Genomic DNA, 21,797 nt, shown 5'->3' with positions numbered 1-21,797 from the left:
CGGGGATCCTGGTATATGAAAAATTTAATTATTTAGCCATCACAAAATGTAACAATAATAATTTCAATAAACGCACTGGCGCACGCTTCATTTCAATTTTGATCGCAGAGTTCCCGGGTGGAAAAAAAAGTGGTTTGTATGGCAGTGAGACTACGTATTTTTGAATCTGTTAGACGTACTGAGACTGAGTGAGTGGTCTTGTGTTACATTTGCTAGACGTATTCAGTCTGACTGAATAGTCTCATTTTGGATTTGGTAGACGTAGTGAGTCTGACTGAGCAGTCTTTGTTTCTCCCCGCTTAAACACATAACTTGCATTTTTTTACTTTCGCCCCGAATTTCGAGGGCAAGTATCAACTTTCGATGTTGGTATCAAAAAAAAAAAAACTCATTTTCTTAGACTAGGATCGGAACAAAAAGCTATAAGTCATGCAAAAATTAAAACTTTGGTAAAATGTCGATAGGTGACTGCGATCGCTAATTTAAAAGGTAAATGGAAAGTGGAATTGATGACAGTAAGGTTTTCCGACATATTTTATGATTTGATCGATCGAAAATTTGATCGAAAATGTTTAGAGCTAAATGAAATGTATTTTTAGTTTAAAAATGAGGGAGACTCCTCGAAATATACTTTTTCTAAGGAAATTATTTCACAAAAATCATGTGGATTGAGAGTGTCTGATTTAGAATGAACCAACACTAACCCTTTACCGAATATTATTTCCAATCAATTATATGTAATTTTCAAAAACAATTGCTTCATTGCGATCTAAGAAAGAAGAAAGGCCGCAGGTGAACTTTTCCATGTTATTTTACTCATCCACTGATTGTATTGATCTTGATCCTGATTTAGAAGATAATCTTTAATGACTCTCATTTTAGGAGATTTTAGGAGCATTTTTGAAATTTTAGGAGTTTTAGGAGATTTTAGGAGGTATATAGGAGGCCTGTAGTATATAGAATCATTATTTAAAAGACATTTTGCTTCCACATAATCCTTGGCTTTCGCTTTCCCTCGCGGAAAGATTAACAATTCCGATATTTGCATCCGTTGGAACCCTTTTGCATACTTGATGCAACACATGGCAAATATTTACTTTTATACACAAATGCACGACGCTTTCCATGATACATCGGATCTGCAAAGCAATCTTTCATTTGCTCGAGTTCATTGTTTCGATGTTGAGTGATTCTTTCGTTAAATGACAGATCAACATTCACTTGTTTTCCAGCGATCATATCATCCAAATTTGGATTTTTTGCCAATGTTTGTGCATATTCTTGCACTGAATCAAAGAATGTATTGAACTCCGAACCCAATATCTGATCAATCAAACCAATTTTAACAGCTTGTCGCGCAGAAACGGGATTAGTACTGTTCGTCAATTCTTCGGCACGTTCATTACCCACGCGATTCGGGAGAGAAAATGTCCAATATTCCGATCCATATAAATTCATCGCCTTATATGATGGATTAAGCACCACATCAGGATGTGCCACAACGCTATCTGCTGCTATTGCAGCCATAACTCCACCAGCACCTGCATTGCCTTGCAATGCACTGATGGTCCAACGAGATTTGCATGTCAAAATACGGAAAACCACATCGTCGATCGCGTTGATATTATCCCATGATTCTTTTGCCGGATCATTGGCTGCTTCAATCGTATTCAGATGAATGCCATTGCTGAAAAAACTAAAGCCGCCCATCAACACAAGAATTTTACCCGAAATAGTTGCAAGTGTTTGATCAATTGCTGCTGATAAGCGCACACATTGATCGGTGCTCATTGCGCCATTATAAAAATCGAACCAGAGATATGCAATTGTCTCGTCTTGCCAACAGAAAATTTCCTGAAATGTACGAGGCATAGAGCCAAATTTGATCAGCAACCCTTGCTCGGGGACAATTGGTATAGTTTGTACTATTTCCGCAGGTAGAACCATAGTCGCTGGTAATTTAAAGGATTTTTCATTTTTGTTGTTCATTTTCTTTAAATGTGTAATCCAGACGGCACTTCCTTGTCCACAACGGATCAAAATGGCACCATATCGTTGAGCTAAAATCGCATGAATCTCCGATGAATACGAAGATAGGTCGAGCACTTTTTCTTCGTGTGCACCAAACAAAAAGTATTTTTCGTTGGCTAATGAGTCCAAGACACCAGGCTGCGAGTCTGACGCATTAATAATTCTGACAATTTCACCAGCCGATCTTAGCCAGTCCACTTGTCGATCACTGTTGGTCATTCTTGGACGTAAGGTCCCCTTTACATCGGGATTGGTGTAATCCAATGGGCGCGGTGGAATTTCTTTTGCATAGTTTTCAAGTGCCTGACGAATACCTTTAACCGCAGCATGAATGCATTCGAATCGATACAAGCTGGATTTGGTCGGTGCACCGCCATACCGACGTTCAATAGGAAAATTATTCGTTGACCAAATATCGCCAGCATCCATTTCTTCTTCAGCTTGCAGAATCGTCACACCCCATTGCGATGCATTTTCAAGTAATGCCCAATCAATAGACGACATACCGCGATCTCCTTCAATGCCCGGATGAACAATAAGACACGGCGTATTACTGTACATTTCGATGGGTATTCTTTTAGTTAAGAACGGACAAATGATTAAATCGGGCTGGAGTGTTGCAATAGTTTGTAACGCTTCTTCCGTCTCGTCAAAGATGACGATCTCTGTATCATGGCCCAGTTCGACACATTCCAGATAAATACGTTGCGTCATGCTATTGAATGCGTTACAAAGTAAAGACAAACGTAGCGATGTTGCTGGTCGTGACTTCATAGTTTCCTAAAAAAGGCGAAAAGAAAACTTTGATGAGCAATCAACATTTATTCGGAGACGATAGTGTTTAAAATTGTTGTGAGGAAAAGTGGAACACTACATATAAGGTCCCTGACCGTGATTTGTGGTATTGTGACAATTTTTAACTTTGTGCGTCATTTTCTTGGAATCCTTTTATATCCAGGAGTAGTTGCTAACTTTATTCTGAAGATTGAACATTTGGCTTAGCAGTTAATCAATAATTAATAAACTAGGTCCCAACTGTTGGGTGGGTCAGATCCCTTGACTGTTTGTCTGAGCTTCTCAATAGTATTTTTATTGGTAATGATTTATTGATTTATTTCAATGAAATGTAATTTTGTATGTTGATGGCCACAAAAACACATTTAGAAGAACTACTAGAACGGTCTAATAAATCTCTCATTGATGATTTATTTCTGTTTAGTTTCACTGGCAATCTTCGAAACTTTGTACCCCAGTAAAAAATGACCGATACCGCCCATTTTCGTGTTATCGTGTTAACAAAGAGCAGAAAAGGCTTCTTTCGAGAACTACCACCAGATGGTTGAACCGATACCGCCCATGTTCGAACTTGACCTGAGGATTTCAATACTTCGTCGATTAAAAAAAGTTTTTGAAAATCGGTTGAACCTTGCTCCAGTTATCGTGTTAACAAAGTGCAACAAATTTTTTCATCACATTTCCATACATTTTTAATCATAGTGAACGTGAACGTGTTGTGTACGTTGTATTTGTTTCCATAAAACCCATGACTTACAGTCAAGGGAATAAATGCACAATTTCTTTAAATAAGTTTATTATTTTAATTGGATCGAGCTTGGCGGGAGAAGTGTCGTGAATACAACATCGACATAGTCTTGCTATTCATAGACTTCGAAAAAGCTTTCGATTCAGTGGAAACATGGTCGATATTGCACGCATTAGACGAATGTAGAGTAGACTCAAGGTACTCCAACACAATTCGATATGTGTACAAAAATGCTACTTCATGTATAAAACTTCATAAGAGCACGGAGAAATTCAGAATTGGCCGAGGTGTAAGGCAGGGTGACACCATTTCACCGAAATTATTCACGGCGATTCTGCAGAGTATTTTTAGGAAGTTAAACTGGAGTAAAATGGGATTAAAGATAAATGGAGAGTACCTGAGCAATCTCCGCTTCGCTGATGACATTGTACCGATAGCAGCGAATCTAGGTCAGGCTCAGCTTATGCTACAACAGTTAAGTGAAGAGGCGAGCAAAGTTGGCCTCAAGATGAACTTATCGAAAACAAAAGTCATGACCAACATCGGGGACGATAGAGAAATCAAAATTGGTGACACTGTCATTGAACGAGTCGACAGCTATGTATATCTAGGACATAAACTGAAGTTAGGTCTGGACAACCAAACTGCAGAAATAAGACGTAGGATTGGTCTTGCATGGGCAGCGTTCGGAAAACTCAGACTAATTTTCAAAAGCAAAATGAATAATAGTCTGAAACGCAAAGTTTTCGACACTTGTGTCCTTCCAGTGCTCACTTATGGAGCGGAAACGTTAACTTTAACAAAAGCATCCGAAGATAAATTGAGAGTGACACAAAGAGCCATGGAACGGAGTATGCTTGGAATAACACTCAGAGACAGAATGACGAATCAATGGATTCGACAACAAACCAGGGTCGTTGATGTCATGGAAAGAATAGCATCTCTGAAATGGAGCTGGGCGGGACATATTGCAAGAAGGACAGACGAACGTTGGACCAAAAAGATCATGAACTGGCGACCATATAAAAGACGAGCTATAGGTAGACCACCAGAGAGATGGACAAACGGAATTAAGAATATTGCAGGTACAAACTGGCAGCAAATGGCAATGGATCGTACGAAATGGAAAGAAGTTGGAAAGGCCTACATCCAGCAGTGGATAGAAACAGGCTGAAAAAGAAGAAGAAGAAGAAGAAGAGCTTGGCGGTATGGTGTCCGTGATTTGTGGTATTTTATATGAAGTTCAATAGAGACCGATATTTGGTATTCCAAAACGTTATACAAATCATACCGCAAATCAAGGTCCAAGAGAATCGTGATTTGCGGTATAATTTGTTTTACATGTAAATTTACATAAGCAAATCATGGTCAGATTTTCGCGTCCGCAAATAACGGTCAGGGACCTTAGTTTACATTGAGGTGTTGTAAGACTAAATTTTGTTTTTAAACAATTGAGAGAAGGATCTGTTAGCAACAATAACGACGAAACTATGTGATTAGCACTAGCGATTTTAGTCTTATAAGTAACTGGCATGTCAAAAACTTACAGAACTGAAAGATTTTAATTGACGCACAATACATTTTAAACAATTTAAACGACAGGTCGTACCATGATATACTTTCCGTTTACAAAAGGATAATTTTCCTTTTTTTGAACGAATCACAGCTGATTTAAATGATCAAACACCAAGTCAAACACTAACAATGAACAAATAATGTTCCATTTACCTTCTTGAATTTCTAACTAAGTAGAATGCACTGTTCTGTTGCACCTTAATTGGTTCAACGGTTATGATCTCAATCAAAACCAATTTAACACAATTAAACGAATTTAACCAATTTAATGTCGAAATGCAAGCGGAAATGTATTCTCGTTGGCCAACAGATGTGAGCTGCCTTGGAACTAACGAAAAATGTTAGAGTGTTAATACCTGATGCGTTTGAAAAGCGTCATTAGGAATCCATAAGAAATACCCAAGTTGTTATAAGCATAAATGAGGAGAGATTTGCAATGCATCATGAATTTTTAGCCCCGTACGAAGTACGAAGGGGCTTATAGGATTACCATGCCGTGTGTAATTGATGGGATTCGAAGCAGACGGTAAGGGCAAAGTGTTTGCCTATGTTTATAGATGACGAATCCGCAATAAAAATTTTGTCCGTCTGTCTGTCTGTCCGTCACGTCGATATCTTGAGTAAATCAAATCCGATTTCAAAATTTTTTATTTCCCTGAGAGATAGTCAAAATAGTGAGGCTAATAGGGAGGACACTAAGAAATTCATAAAAAAAATCGGAAAACCGTTGCAACAAAAAACTGGAGAAAAGCGCTCGACAAATTTCTTGATACAACAATATTCAATAGAAATTCAGAGAGGAAATCAGAGCCTAATATTTGGGAATCGTTTTTGAGAATTTTTGGAATTTTAGGGAATTTACGGAATTTTAGGGAATTTTTGGGAATTTAGGGAATTTTTAGAATTTTTGGGAATTAATTCCCAAAAATTCCCTAAAGTTTCCAAAAAATTTCTTTTATTTGCATTTTTATAATTAAACGATCGTAAAAGATCAGGAAAAGTTCAAAAACGTTTAAAAACTATGAACAAGCAAAAAAAAAAATTGGGATTTTTTTTTTAATTTTAGTGAACTTTTGAGAATTGGTTCCCAAATATTATGCTCTGAAGGATATAATTCTCGTCGATGTACTCGCACCAGCCAGGGCGTATACTCTACTTGTAGGTCTCTCCAAAGCCGACATTAGTACAACACTACAATAATTTAAGAGCAATCTACACTCCGACCCCCTATGAAATACATTTTTGATGATAACTTTTTATTCGAATTACAGTTACTCTTAGCTTTCTTTTGAATTTCGACTGACCGAAATCAGCGCTATTTTTTCTGGGACTTTCTTATATACTACCACTCCATAATCGTAGCTCTTTCGAATTGACTTCGTCACACTAGAGCTACGCAGATGTTTTTTGTATTTATAATCGCATTTAAACTGAAATAAATAAATAAATAAATGAAAAGTTCCGAAAAAAATGGGGCTGATTTCGGTCAGTCGAAATTCAAAAGAATACCCTCTAAAATAAACATCTGATGGATGACATTAAATGTCAGTGGCATTTAGACACGATTCATAAAGCCTGGTTGATAACAATACAAAAAAAGAAACCTAACATTTTGGCAGAATATACAATCGCTAAACCGAACTGGTGTGCATACGTTATTTTGCACCAGCTGGTCCCATTTGGAATTGTATGTGACCAGCTGGTGCAAAATAACGTATGCACACCAGTTCGGTTTAGCAAAAAGGATTCAAAAGGATCAATTTTTTGGAATTAATTCCTAAATATTACCAAAAATTCCCAAATATTCTCAAATATTCCAAAAATTCCCAAATATTCCCAAAATCGATTCCCAAATAATAGGCCCTGCGGAAAAGCGCTTCTTTTTCTACCAACAAACTTGTAGAAATTGGTTCAAAATTACACGGTCTATCGTGGTCGCTTGTTTGAACTTGATTCTAGGTTGGAATCGGCGTTACGGTTTCGATATTGTTTGGGCTACAGACCCTGATTTTCATTTTTTGCTAAAAAAAAAATTTGTTACGGACCCTCATCACGCCCTTCCTCAACAAAAAAGAAGTTTTTCCGAAATTCACACAAAAACTAAGAACGCACATCGGTTCAGGGACCTATTGGGAGCTCAGAACAGCATTCACTAAAATCGGTCAGGCTACTTCCCCATACAAAATTTTTCATTCCATGAAATTTCATGAGCCCGCTCCCCTTCGAAACCGTTTTGTCCCAAAAGTTTGGTGAGTGGACATTTTTTGATCTTATAGTCAGAGGTCATACCTTTCTACCGATACTCCACTCAATATATTTCAAGAGAGAAAAATCAGTTTGTTGACTTGAAAATTGTCGTAAAATCACCAATTCGAAAATAGAGTAAACGGAGTAATCAAAGAAGGTATTCATTTTCTTAAAAAAAAACGTTTTAATTACGTTCATTCTATCAAAGCCAAATAAAATATGAAAAGTATACAGACTCAATATCTGTGTCCTAACTATCTAGCCTGTTATCGAGTTGGCGGACTTCACGACCCTTTTCAAGTCTACAAATTGATTTTTCTCACATGAAATATATTGAGTGGGATATCGTTAGAAAGGTATAGCCTCTATAAGATACAAATTAATTACTAAGCTGTTGTATTGCTTTGGACAGACCTATGTTGAAAAGTTTTTTCAACGTAAAAATGAAACGTGTTACGGTAAGCGAGGTAGTAGCTGACCGGCTAAGCAATTTTTCAACTTTGGTCATCAGTATCTCAGGATGATTTCGATGAAGCTAAGTTTTTCCTTCGTCAGAATTTAATTTGATATGTTCCCATTCCGTAGAATATCAGAAATATTGACAATTAATTAATTTTTATTGTAAAAAACTGATTTTACTGAAGCACTGTTTTTGATGATGCAGTAGCTGACCACTAAAAAACGGATGTTTTTATACCTGACCAGTATTGTTGCAGTAGTTGACCGCTACAAAATTAAGACATTTTTCACATTTTTCGCAATAATTTCGCATTATTCGACACATTTTCACTCTTAATTCACTGATATTAACCAATTTCAATGATAAAAACTCATAAAAACACAAAATATCAACGAATTTTAATCACATCATTTTGTACACAACAATGCACAGGGAAGGTGAATTTGTCACATGAAGAAAAATGTACGGAATTTGGTGCGGTCAACTACACAAACATGGCATATTTTTGATGCAATGTTTTGACCACCATGTAATTAATCAAATATTAACTTTTAGACGCTATTTATGTTAATAATATTAATTGTCGAACTATTTACTACCTAAAAACACCAAAACTTTGTCCATTAATAATTCTTTTGTCAATAAAAACCATAAATTAGACCACACCGATCTTACGATTTTCTTAAGAAATGTGCAACTTTGTACTGAGATGGTGCACTGGTTTCATTTTATGGTTTTATCAAATAAGTAAACATAATAATCGCATTATTTTCATGAAAAAATTAATCTTTAGGCTCTAAAGATTAATTATAACGTTAATTTGCGTATTTTCATTTGTAATTATTTTCCAAAACTGATAAATAATGTAGCTGGTCAGGTACACCAGCACGGTCAGCTATACCCTCGCTTACCTTACCGTCGTTACCGTTTACATTTCAAATGAAACGTTTTACCGTTTACATTAAGAATAGACGAATACAAGGACAAACGATGCTGATTTCGGCGTATCACGCCTCATCAGTACACCTCTATGTCTTGGCAGGACAATGTGTAAATCAGCACGACACAAACTGGAGACGTCGATTGCATTGGCAACATACACTTTTCGCCATCTGATCAAAACTTGTTTTTGTTTTTGCGCTATATCTGCCACATATAGCATTGTTGGATCTCTCACATCCAACAATTTTGCGGAGTGTGAATTTTAGTTTTTTGCTATGTCACTCATAGACTTTTTTGTTGGATCTCTCACTCCCAACAATGTGAAGATTTAACTTCAAAATTCTTTTCACTCAAAGTAACAATAAATAAATATTGTTACCAAAAAACTTTTTTTCAACATAGGTCTGCCCAAAGCAATACAACAGCTTAGTAATTCAATATTACCAGACCAGCAATACAACAATTAAAGATACAAATTAACTTCGATCAAAATATGTCCATTCACTGAACTTTTATGACAAGACAGTTTCGAAGGGCGCGGGCGCATGAAATTTCATGAAGTGAAAAACTTTGTATGACGAAAGACGAAGGAACTTTACCGATTTTACTGAATGCTGTTCTGACATCCCAATCGAATTGATTTGCGTGTCATTTTAAAATTTTGGTTACAGTGAACGACATCTCAAATGTCTCACTGTCATTTTTTTCAGAGAATGTCATTGTGAATTTGCAATGACACAATAAAATTCTCAGAAAAATTTGACAGTGAGACATTTGAGATGTCGTTGACTGTACGTAACCTCAATCACATTTTAAAAAAAAAAACAAGGCATCAGAACAGTCGGAGCGTTTGCTGCGACCTAGCCCCGTACGATCCGTAATCCTATTTCGTCCGTAACCATAATACGTCCGTAGCCGTAACACGCCCGGAACCCTAATACGTCTACAACCCTCTAATGCGTCTGTTACCAAAATGCAAGTCAAGTTGGGCATGGTCAAATTTACTGAAAGTGTTCATTTTTAAAATTGCGCATAGCGCAATTACGAAAGCCCGTACGAAGTACCTCTCAAATAAAACCAACAATTTCAATTATCTTATTATTTAGTCCAAGGGCCCAAATTTGAAACTTTTTTCGCCACGTTATTTTCGGTATTCAATTCCCTTCCATAAAAAACTAAATCTAGCAAAATCGGATGAGATTTACTCGATTTATGTGCAAAAAACACTTAGGGCCGAGTAGCGGCCTTAGTCCAAGGGCCCAAATTTGAAACTTTTTTCGCCACGTTATTTTCGGTATTCAATTACCTTCCATAAAAAACTAAATCTAGCAAAATCGGATGAGATTTACTCGATTTATGTGCAAAAAACACTAAGGGCCGAGTGGCGGCCTTAGTCCAAGGGCCCAAATTTGAAACTTTTTTTGCCACGTTATTTTCGATATTCAATTACCTTCCATAAAAAACTAAGTCTAGCAAAATCGGATGAGATTTACTCGATTTATGTGCAAAAAACCCTTAGGGCCGAGTAGCGGCCTTAGTCCAAGGGCCCAAATTTGAAACTTTTTTCGCCACGTTATTTTCGGTATTCAATTCCCTTCCATAAAAAACTAAATCGAGCAAAATCGGATGAGATTTACTCGATTTATGTGCAAAAAACACTTAGGGCCGAGTAGCGGCCTTAGTCCAAGGGCCCAAATTTGAAACTTTTTTCGCCGCGTTATTTTCGGTATTCAATTACCTTCCATAAAAAACTAAATCTAGCAAAATCGGATGAGATTTACTCGATTTATGTGCAAAAAACACTTAGGGCCGAGTAACGACCTTTGAGCCCTCCCAACAAGCCCGCGTTGCATCTTACCCAAAAACAATGTTCAGCAACTTTGTTCTACTCGTCCATTTTTCGGCGCAAAGTAGAGGTAATTGGGAATGAATTTGTTTCACTAAGTACGAGAAAAAATAAATTTACTATGCTGGTGCATGTAATAAGGCTATTACATGTATAGGCAATAACCTTTACATCACTCGCATAATAAAACGTCGTACTACACACGGAAAATAAAGTGATATCTCGTATCACGATGAGTAAAAGTACCTCGGGCTGCCGCCCTCGGATACTTTTTCTCATCTGGATACGAGATATCACTTTACTTCCCTTGCATAGTAATGTACTATTTTATCAAAAAACACAATAGAATTGAGTGAGGAAAACGAACATATTGCATGTGTCCAAAATGAGAACGCATGGTAGACAACTAATACTTGACTAATGATTCGAAAAATCTGTATAACTTATAAAGTATAAGTGATGGTATCTTGTGAAAAATGGACTCGCGTGTAAAGTCAACTCCTTCGCTGCGCTCGTATACGTTGATGTTGATAAAAAGAGAAGATAATATTTTGGTAATTCTATATCACCAATTAATATCTGTCAGATTTTTCAACTTTCTTCTTTATTGACCATGGAAAAGTTTGAAACTAGTGAAGATTTCGAAAAATCTGTCAAAATAAGTTTGAGTTTCGGCTGGTATGTAGCTGATTGGAAAATCGAGACTTTTTCGTATACTTTATGTACATTTTGGATTTTGAGAACTTGAAACTAGTGGAACATTGGTAGTCTTTTTACATAAAGTTTAATAGAAAGTCAATAAGTACTTCCGTTTGTATGTCCAATTTTTCTGGTAACAGCTATTTGAAATTTGAGTAACAACAAGATGAAATAAAAAATGGTTTCTGAGGTATTAGTTTCACTGAGAATGTCTTGAACCGCTTTTCGTCTAAACAAGAAATTGAATATTTAGGAATGGTCTTCAAATGAAATATTATAAATCTAGAGTGAAGCGAAAAAACTTTTCCGAAAAGTAATAACGATTCGCCATATAACGCCGATTTTTGCGCGGAAAAGCGCCGCCGCCGCCGGTTAAAAATTGTATTACGCCGAAGCGAGCCGCCGAAAAAAAAACTTCAGTCGATTCACGCCGCCGCCGATACTATGAAAAATGTTTACAGCCGCCGCCGAAAGTTGACCGGCGCACACCTCTAATTGGTACCCGCTGTTCCAGTCATAAATTCATAAAAAAAAAACTGTCCGTCGAAAAAAGTTTTGGTAAAAATGGACGGTGCTCGATCTGCAAATCGTCAGATATAGATGAAATGAATTTTGGAGAAATTTTGTCCAACGGTGAATTTTACGTTCATGCATTTTGCCTGGTGAGTTATTTATTAATGACATTTTTTATTAAATCAATCAGCAGCAAGGAAATTTCGTTTTTATTTCTGTTTTCGTTGTTTTCAGAAAGTTTTGAGTTCTTACAGATCGTCGTCTGTTTTATATGTCGTGAAGGCATTGAGACCTATCATCCGGTAAGCTATTTCGTTCTCTGCCTTTTAATCATCCGTAGACCAAATACTTTATCACTAAACCAAAACCAAATAATACTTTTCAGGTAACAACGATACCATGTTGTTGTGGATATTGGTTCCATCAACAATGTTTGAGATCATACGCCCTGAATGCCGGATGCTCGTTCATGTGCCAAAAATGCGTGATAAAATTACGCCGCGCTTGTACGCCCCCTTGGCATTTTTGTTTCCGAACGGTAAAATTGAAAAATATTCGAGTGTCCTAGAGGCCCTCAACAGTTTCTATTCTCTTCTTCAAGCACTGTGGGAAACGACACACGACTGCATAGACATCGAATACTACTATTTGAATTGCGATGCAACCAATTGTATGTGTCCAGAAGGCAGAAATTTTACAAATACTGAATGGAATCTGGAAATTTGTTCGTTTTCGCTCATATGGTAACCACAAGCTGTGTCGACCCCCACAACAAATCATTTGCGATGATTGCAAAGATATAGTCAACAAATGGGAACAGGAGAATCAAAAAAGCACACAGGCGTTGGTAAATGAACTGCATTTCCACCAAGAAAAGGAAGCGATAGTAATATTTCGGTTGATAAAAAATATAAAAAAGGAGATATAAGTGGAGATAAAAAAGTGTGATGTGGAGATATGAAACTCCAAAATGGAGATAAATTCCATAGAAAATTGGAGATAATAAAATCTAATTTCGGAGATAATAAAATGAGTTTTGGAGATATTATAACTAGAAATGGAGATAAGAAATGTATGGAATGGAGATAAAATAAATTAAAAAGTGAACATAATAATTTCAGAAAAGGAGATAACATCAGAGATTAAAAATTTAAAAACGGAGATACCAAGTGGAGATAAAAAAAAATAAAAGCAGAGATAACAAATTTAAAAAAGGAGATACTATAACTCCGTTTTCAATCAAATTATCTCCATTTGTTAATTTTTTATCTCCGTTCCTTGTTATTTAATCTCAAGTTTTAGTTAATTTATCGGCATTTTTTAATTATTTATCTCCATTTTTCTATTGTTTATCTCCACTTTTACTATTTTTTATCTCCGTTTTTCAATTTTCTATCTGCCGTTTATTGCGATCCGAAGAGGAAGGCAACATTGATCCGACAATGGACGGTATGGCACAATGTTGCGTTAGATGATCGAATGGCCGTTGTGTAAGTGGATGGGCAAAACTGTGCTAACAGATCGTTCGAGAACGTTGATCTGGTCAGTAGCAGTGTTACGAAAAAGCGAAAAATTGAAACGTTGGACGAAAAACGTGCTCGAGAATAGGCCAATCGACCAAGAGACGAAACGCGAAATTGTCGAATTGGTTTTTGGTTTAGAGACTACGAGCGGTTTCCACAAGAGTCTAATGAGCATGGATCAATGGGCTGCTGAATTTCTGTGTGTGTGTGTGTGTGTTTGAGTGCGTCGCGATTCACGCTATAAGTGCGCTTCACAATTTAAACGCATTCTCATATGAAAAAAGCGAGTTGACCAATCACAACGCTGCCTTTGATTTGGTTATTGTGTGTTACATTTTGAATTTGCAGCTGACTTATGGTTTGAATTAGTTTAATAAAATCGTTTGAATAACAGGCATTTTTGTTTCAACTGTTAATGACAGCGATTTCGTGAGTAAAAAGAAAAAATCCACTTTGTACATTTGAAAATCATCAACAAAACGTAATTTTCTCATGGCCTATTGAGGGGTGAAAATAGAGTTAATCACACCGCACGCAAAAAATTGTTGTTCCCGTTACTCGATAAACTGGTTAAAAAAAATAGTTAGTGTGTCCGCACCTCCACCTCTGGGCTAAGGGCGTGACAGTATTCGAATTCAAATCGAATGAGCTACAACTCAATCATATTGGAGCGAGCTTATTTTCCAACTAGCACTGAAACTTAGATCGTCAATCTTTTTTACGAACTTCATTTTTTTCTGCTGTTTGTTACGGGGATAACGGGATTTGTTAGCACTTTTTGTTTTTTTCTTTCTGCCAACAGCCTTTTCGACTTTCAGACCTCCTTTGCTTTTAGTTCACTGTGATCGACACACTTTTGAGCTAATTTACTCGATATTTTCTGTTTCATAATTGGCTTGCTTATGAATGATCAATATTCTTACTGTCCAGGTTCTTTTTTAATACAGGCTGCGCCATGCAAGGTGTTTAGTGAAAGAGAGTTATATGTCGACTGACTCTTTATTGCCAAACGTTATAAACGTTGGCCTTCCTTCCTGATTGTTTAAAGTGTTTAAAGGTTTCTTTTGAAAAGATCCCCCACGGCAGTCGCTTTTGATAAAGCACAAAGCCTATCAGAGATTGGGCCCTCACACCATCGGAGGCTGAGGTGAATTTTGGTGCACCGATATGACGAGTGGTTCACCGAGTCGACACGTGGTGCACCGAGATGACATGTGGTCGCCGAGGTGACCCGTGGTGCAACGCAGTAGCCTGTGGCGCAGCGCCGTGGTCCGTGGTACACCGAGGTGAACCGTGGTGCACCAAGGAGAACTCTGGTGCATTGAGGTGACCCAAGGTGAGAAGGCAGGAATGTTGTTGACAAAATTTTAAATTTTGATCCTTGGACTGAGCCTGCTACTAGACCCTATGTGTATTTATGTTCACAACAATTTCACTTTAACTGCGTTTAAGGGCGCAATAGGCTTACGGTCAAATTAGGGCGACAGACGCACTAGTGTCACCTATGCAATAAATTTACGGGTTCGGTATCTGTACAATATTGGGCTTTGCCGCTCTTATTTGAATTTCGTTGTTTATTGAAATCAAGTGTTAATGTTAACGTAATGCGTCATCTGTTAGCAATTGTTTGCATTATCTGTATGCTAGTTTTGTATAATGATGAGAAGATAGATTATTCTGTGTGAATCGTTGCAAGAAGCAACAACTATCCAACAAACCAACCAACCTATCTAAACCAACCAACCAATTGTTAAATAAATTGAAATAAATAAATTGAATAAAATCGGAAAACATAGGATTTTCAACATGGTCCTTCGAGGCCAAAAGTGATAGCCAGCGAATTAAACTAAAACCTAAATACAGTCCACTAACTAAAATAAAGAGAATAAATCACACAAATCGAACGGTAAAATTTAAGAGTTCATTAACCCAAAGTGCAAAGTGTATCAAGCGCGCCAAAGTACATACATAACGTAGTTACAATGGAAGGAAAAATCAAAGTTCAACGAACCAACATTGCTCAATTTTTAACTTATTGTGAGTCCGTAATGCAAGTCGATACGCCAACGAAAGGATATTTGGAAGCCAAAGTTAAAATAATCGAGAAAATGTGGTCTAAAATTGATTCCACCAACGATTATATCAACGAAAATATAACAGCAGATGATGAAATAACGAACGGGCCGGATTTCAATACTAGTCGTCAATCAATACTGAAAGATTATGAACGAGCGTTCATCATGTTCGACAAGGTCACTGTCCAAATCTGTATTACAATTGAACAGTTGGAAAAACCCGAAACTAAGATACAACCATTGCAACTACCGGAGAATTTGATCATCCATCCAACCAATTCGTCAAATATCAAACTCAAAGCGATCGAAATTCAACGGTTTTCTGGAGACTACAATAAATGGATCTCGTTCAAGAATATGTTTGATTCACTTATTCATAACAACAAAGAATTAAACAAATTGCAGAAGATGCACTACCTCAAATCAAGTTTAACTGGAGAAGCTGAACGGTTAATCACACAATTTGATATAACGGAAGAATCATATAAGCCAGCATACGATGCATTAACCGACCGTTTTCACAACGAAATTATTTTGGTCGACACGCACATCATTAATATATTATCACAGCCTAATCTTTTATCCGAAACTGGCGAATCTATAAAGGAGCTAATGGATGTTACGGTCGAAAATATGAGGGCTCTTGAATATTTGAATGTCGATACGAGTACATGGGACCCACTGTTGTTGTTGTTGCTCGTTCAAAAACTGGATGTTGATACGAGACATTTATGGGAACAAAATTTACAGCCAAAAATTAAACCGACTATCAAGCAATTTCTGGACTTCCTCAACACTCGATTTCATGCTTTACTTTGCCAACGGAAGTTTAAGTTTTCAATGGGGTCTTCGTCAATTCAACAGATGCATCCAACAAGCGATCGCAATACAAAAAGCTCATCGTTGCCAGCGTGTCCGATTTGTAAAGAAGATCATTCAATTTTCTCGTGTGAGACGTTTCGAAAATCCTCACAGTCTACTCGTGTACAAATGGTGAGCGATGCTAAGCTCTGCGAAAGATGTTTGAGAAAACACAATGCCGAATGCACTCAACATGAAGGTTGTCGCGCTTGCAATGGCAATCATCACACATTTCTTCACGTCAACTAATAATATTCTACTATCCGGTCGTTTAGCGAACTTCGATCAAATCAACAACATTTAAACACGCAAATTTATCGAAATACACAACTTATGCAGCAGATGATTTCTAAAAAATAATGAAAAGAGATCAACTTTACATCACGATCAAATCAAATTTAAATCGGAATTGCAATGTCATCACTCATCAGACAAATCAGCTGATTAATTTACATCGACATCGCATCATCGACAACTTGTTTCGATGTTATCGAATTAATCCCAGTAAACTTTTCGTGACTTTGCTATATTCATTGGTTGAAATATTTAAATATTTCAAGGGTGGCAATGTACAATATTGGGCTTTGCCGCTCTTATTTGAATTTCGTTGTTTATTGAAATCAAGTGTTAATGTTAACGTAATGCGTCATCTGTTAGCAATTGTTTGCATTATCTGTATGCTAGTTTTGTATAATGATGAGAAGATAGATTATTCTGTGTGAATCGTTGCAAGAGTTCTTGTAGTGTAAATAACTATTATTATGATTTTAGTAAAAAATTTGGAGGAAAACGAGCCGTCAGAACAGTCGTACCGATACTGTACATAATTGGGCTTTGCCGCTCTTATTTGAATTTCGTTGTTTATTGAAATCAAGTGTTAATGTTAACGTAATGCGTCATCTGTTAGCAATTGTTTGCATTATCTGTATGCTAGTTTTGTATAACAACGATTCACACAGAATAATCTATCTTCTCATCATTATACAAAACTAGCATACAGATAATGCAAACAATTGCTAACAGATGACGCATTACGTTAACATTAACACTTGATTTCAATAAACAACGAAATTCAAATAAGAGCGGCAAAGCCCAATATTGTACAGTATCGGTACGACTGTTCTTACGGCTCGTTTTCCTCCAAATTTTTTACTAAAATCATAATAATAGTTATTTACACTACAAGAACTGTAAAGGGTGTTTTATGTTCGAGAAATGGTAAATGGTTCGAGAAGAAGTCGCTTATGTACTGTGCTACTGTGCTCTCTTTATTTGTGAATTGCAAAGCCTTCTTGAACAAGCTGCTTTCAGATCTGGTTTTAGCACAAACGACCATTTGCAGGTGATGAGAACGCTTATTGAGAAGTGTCGTGAATACAACATCGACATAGTCTTGCTATTCATAGACTTCGAAAAAGCTTTCGATTCAGTGGAAACATGGTCGATATTGGACGCATTAGACGAATGTAGAGTAGACTCAAGGTACTCCAACACAATTCGATATGTGTACAAAAATGCTACTTCATGTATAAAGCTTCATAAGAGCACGGAGAAATTCAGAATCGGCCGAGGAGTAAGGCAGGGTGACGCCATTTCACCGAAATTATTCACGGCGATTCTGCAGAGTGTTTTTAGGAAGTTAAACTGGAGTAAAATGCAGTGACTAAACTAAGGAACATCGCAGGTGGTAATTTTCCCATCTGCGCCCATCTAATTCCCACCTGCGAATCCAGATCTGCCCACAAGAAAAAATTCCAATTATCTGACTTGAAATAGTCAAATGAATGTAATTTTAATATAAATTTTGCCTGCGGCGCATTGAACCTAGTTGGAAAATGATAATTGCATTGTCGATATCAGTTTTTTTTAATCTTTTATTATCATTTACATGGAGATACAGATACAGAATCAAAGTATTTCACATTTGTAGCTTTCACTTTCCTAAGAACTAAAAAAATGGAAAGAAATTAGGGCTGGCATGTAAAAAGTTACACTAAAGGAACTAAAGGAACTAAATCATTCGGAAGGTCTTGGTCTAGAACTACTTTCAGTGGAGTGGCTTGAACTACTTTCAGTGGAGTGGCGTATGAAACTCCAAAATGGAGTTATTAACAAAAATTTGAATTTTGTTTCTCATTTATTTGTGTAAACGAAATCGGTAGAAATTCTCAAAAAATGTCTGTATGGAGGGTAAACATTCGAGATTTTTTCAGATTTTTTGGACCCCTAATTTAACGATGAAAAAATTCAATGATTTTTTTCCATATGCTAGACAAAAGTGCTACAACCGTTTTCGGTCACTTGATTTGTCTTCATGGAATGTGCCTACATCATGTAATTTACTCAGATTTTTTAAAATGGCTTAAGAATATTTGAATAAATATTTTTACCTCTAAGTAGGGGTCCAAAAATTCTGCAAAAACACAGATGTTACAGACGTTACTTGAGACTTTTTTCAGTTACATCCATTGAGATATATAAATTATAGACAAAACTCACCCTCAAACCCAAAAACTCACCACTATTGTGATTTTTGGGGCTGATATTCTACCAAAAACACCTTTTAGTCCAGTAAACCGATAATTATCTGCAATTTTCTGGAATTTGATTTTTAGGTCATATTGTGGACGCATTTTCCACAGGTAAAAATACACCCCTAACATGACCGAAAAATTAAATTTCAGAAAATTGCAGATTATTATTAGGTATGATCGGCAACTTGACTAGACTTTACATTTTGAATGATTTTTTGGATGAAAGACCCTAGACTTACGGTCAGAGGAATAATTTATTCGTAAATCGTAAAATATATTTACGTCAACGTCCTGAACGCATGATATTATTTTTGGATAAAAAATTGTTACTTTGGCGCCCAAGATTTTGTGTTTAGGCACCCCTTCGAAAAGTTTCCCACCTGCACAGAAATCCTTATTTTAGTCCCTGGTAAAATGGGAATAAAGATAAATGGAGAGTACCTTAGCAATCTCCGCTTCGCTGATGACATTGTACCGATAGCAGCGAATCTAGGTCAGGCTCAGCTTATGCTACAACAGTTAAGTGAAGAGGCAAGCAAAGTTGGCCTCAAGATGAACTTATCGAAAACAAAGGTAATGACCAACATCGGGGACGATAGAGAAATCAAAATTGGTGACACTGTCATTGAACGAGTAGACAGCTACGTATATCTAGGACATAAACTGAAGTTAGGTCTGGACAACCAGACTGCAGAAATAAGACGTAGGATTGGTTGCATGGGCAGCGTTCGGAAAACTCAGACTCATTTTCAAAAGCAAAATGAATAATAGTCTGAAACGCAAAGTTTTCGACACTTGTGTCCTTCCAGTGCTCATTTATGGAGCGGAAACGTTGACTTTAACGAAAGCATCCAAAGATAAATTGAGAGTGACACAAAGAGCCATGGAACGGAGTATGCTTGGAATAACACTCAGAGACAAAATGACGAATCAATGGATTCGACAACAAACCAGGGTCGTTGATGTCATTGAAAGAACAGCATCTCTGAAATGGAGCTGGGCGGGACATATTGCAAGAAGTACAGACGAACGCTGGACCAAAAAGATCATGAACTGGCAACCATATAAAAGACGAGCTATAGGTAGACCACCAGAGAGATGGATAAACGGAATTAAGAATATTACAGGTACAAACTGGCAGCAAATGGCAATTCTTCTTCTTCTTTTTCAGCCTGTTTCTATCCACTGCTGGATGTAGGCCTCTCCAACTTCTTTCCATTTCGTACGATCCATTGCCATTTGTAATGCCTTCTTTTTCTTGAGATTTTCGGTGAAGTAAAATGCGTTTAATGCATGTCCCCTCCGGAAAATTAACATTACATGTATGTATGCCCCCCTCGAAAATCGTTTATTTCCTATGGACACATTTTGTGTCCGATCGGGAAAGTTTATTACCCCCCTAGAGAGGTAATAGTTCATTACATACATCTTACATACATAATTGTAATTCTCAAACACTGAAATAAAAGCGGTTTTTGTTGCTTTCGTGGCTTGAATTTAATGCACTTTATTTTTCAAAAAAAATCAATTTTTAAAAACGTAGAATTGAATATGTCGGCCATATTTGTTTTAGAAATTGTTTTAATGTCGTCAACGAACACTAATGGCCAAACAATTCAAATTGCGAGTTTTTCACTTATTTTCTAGAACACTACACATTTCATTGCTTACGTAATTAGGTCTCTTCACTTCACTGCAAAATTTATTTTAATATCAACAGAATTAACAAAAGCTACACAAAACACAAAATTTGCATGTAGCATCTTCGCAAAACAACTCAGTATGAAAATCAAATCAAAAGTGTTATTCTTACAATATTGTTAAAGCACGTTGTGACAACTGATTTGTAAGAAAGACTTTTCGATGTTTTTTAACAAAAGAATTCTTTTGTTTAAAACCATCGAAAAGTTTTTTATGCAAATTACGGTGTAGTGGTGTGCGAGTGCGAGCCATTTTCGCCAGTGAGCTAGATTCCTGTATGTAACGTTTCAATGCAACAACAGATTGTTTGTTTTTTAAATTTTTTTTGTGAGAAGGAAAAGTATTTGCCTAATTTTTTTTCGTAGTTGTTCCTCGGGGAGCATACATACATGTAATGTTATTTTCCGGAGGGGCATGCATATTATAACTATATACATTGGGTGCTGCTTGGTAGTTCATTACATTTGGAATAAATTTGTGAACTTTCGAACTCACGCGTGTGTTTTAAGCGCCTCGGTTTGAAAACTGTTATTTTGACTTGGGTAGTTGCATACCTCGCCTTCGGCTCGGATATGCAACATCTACCCTTGTCAAAATAACAGTTTTCAAACCTTGGCGCTGAAGCATACACTTGTGAGCTCCGCTCGTATCACAAATTGATCCCTCATGTAATGAACTATCTCTGCAGCACCCAATGTAACATACTATCTTTAAGTGAGAAATATATAATATGACGTTAAATAGAACTAGAAAATAATGACTGTTAACCTTTGCCAGACAGATAAATCGTAAGGATCAGTTATATCAACAGTAATCGAATCTGTTACTTGATTTGATCTTAGTACAGTATTTTCAACAGATTTTAATTTAACGGTCACCAAAACAGCAAGGTTAGTTCAAATCAGTGATACTACCGAGTGAATGTTAATGGAAGCACATATTATATTCAATACAGAACTTACGATTTGAAGTGCGAGTTAAGCAGTTGCCAAAAAAAAACCCACTTTCTGCACAAGACGAATTCAAGTTGATCACTGATCGACACTCTGACACACATCAATTTATAACCATGAACCAAATGGACTTCTTTTGCGCACTCTACCCGTTTAAAATTAAATAACGCCATTAAGATAAGTAGAATTTGATCTTCCGTTGACATTTTATTTACAAAAAAATAACACTTCTGATTAGCTGGACGATTTTCACTATAGCCAATATCTAAGAAATTTTGGTATTTCCCGCAGTTA

The 21,797-nt window shown here is 36.6% G+C and overlaps 1 protein-coding gene across 3 annotated transcripts; it reads right to left on the bottom strand.

Annotated features, from left to right (window-relative positions):
- Nucleotides 1–804: 804 nt before the first annotated feature.
- LOC119079746 (hydrogenase maturation factor HoxX-like) lies at nucleotides 805–21,577 on the bottom strand. 3 transcript variants are annotated; one of them, XM_037187819.1, is made up of 2 exons: nucleotides 21,513–21,577; nucleotides 805–2,811 (listed from the first exon to the last, which is right to left on the bottom strand). In XM_037187819.1, exon 2 carries the CDS (start codon nucleotides 2,803–2,805, stop codon nucleotides 1,027–1,029), a length of 1,779 nt encoding a protein of 592 aa, XP_037043714.1. In that variant the 5' UTR covers nucleotides 2,806–2,811; nucleotides 21,513–21,577; the 3' UTR covers nucleotides 805–1,026. The 3 variants fall into 3 exon arrangements, with proteins under 3 accessions (XP_037043714.1, XP_037043713.1, XP_037043712.1); XM_037187818.1 differs by lacking the exon at nucleotides 21,513–21,577 and adding an exon at nucleotides 5,122–5,302; XM_037187817.1 differs by lacking the exon at nucleotides 21,513–21,577 and adding an exon at nucleotides 5,184–5,302.
- Between the last annotated feature and the right edge of the window lie 220 nt (nucleotides 21,578–21,797).

This window comes from Bradysia coprophila, unplaced genomic scaffold (assembly GCF_014529535.1).
Source record: "Bradysia coprophila strain Holo2 unplaced genomic scaffold, BU_Bcop_v1 contig_333, whole genome shotgun sequence".
NCBI classification, from domain to species: Eukaryota; Metazoa; Arthropoda; class Insecta; order Diptera; family Sciaridae; genus Bradysia; species Bradysia coprophila.
This window is presented reverse-complemented; position numbering and strand designations above follow the sequence as displayed.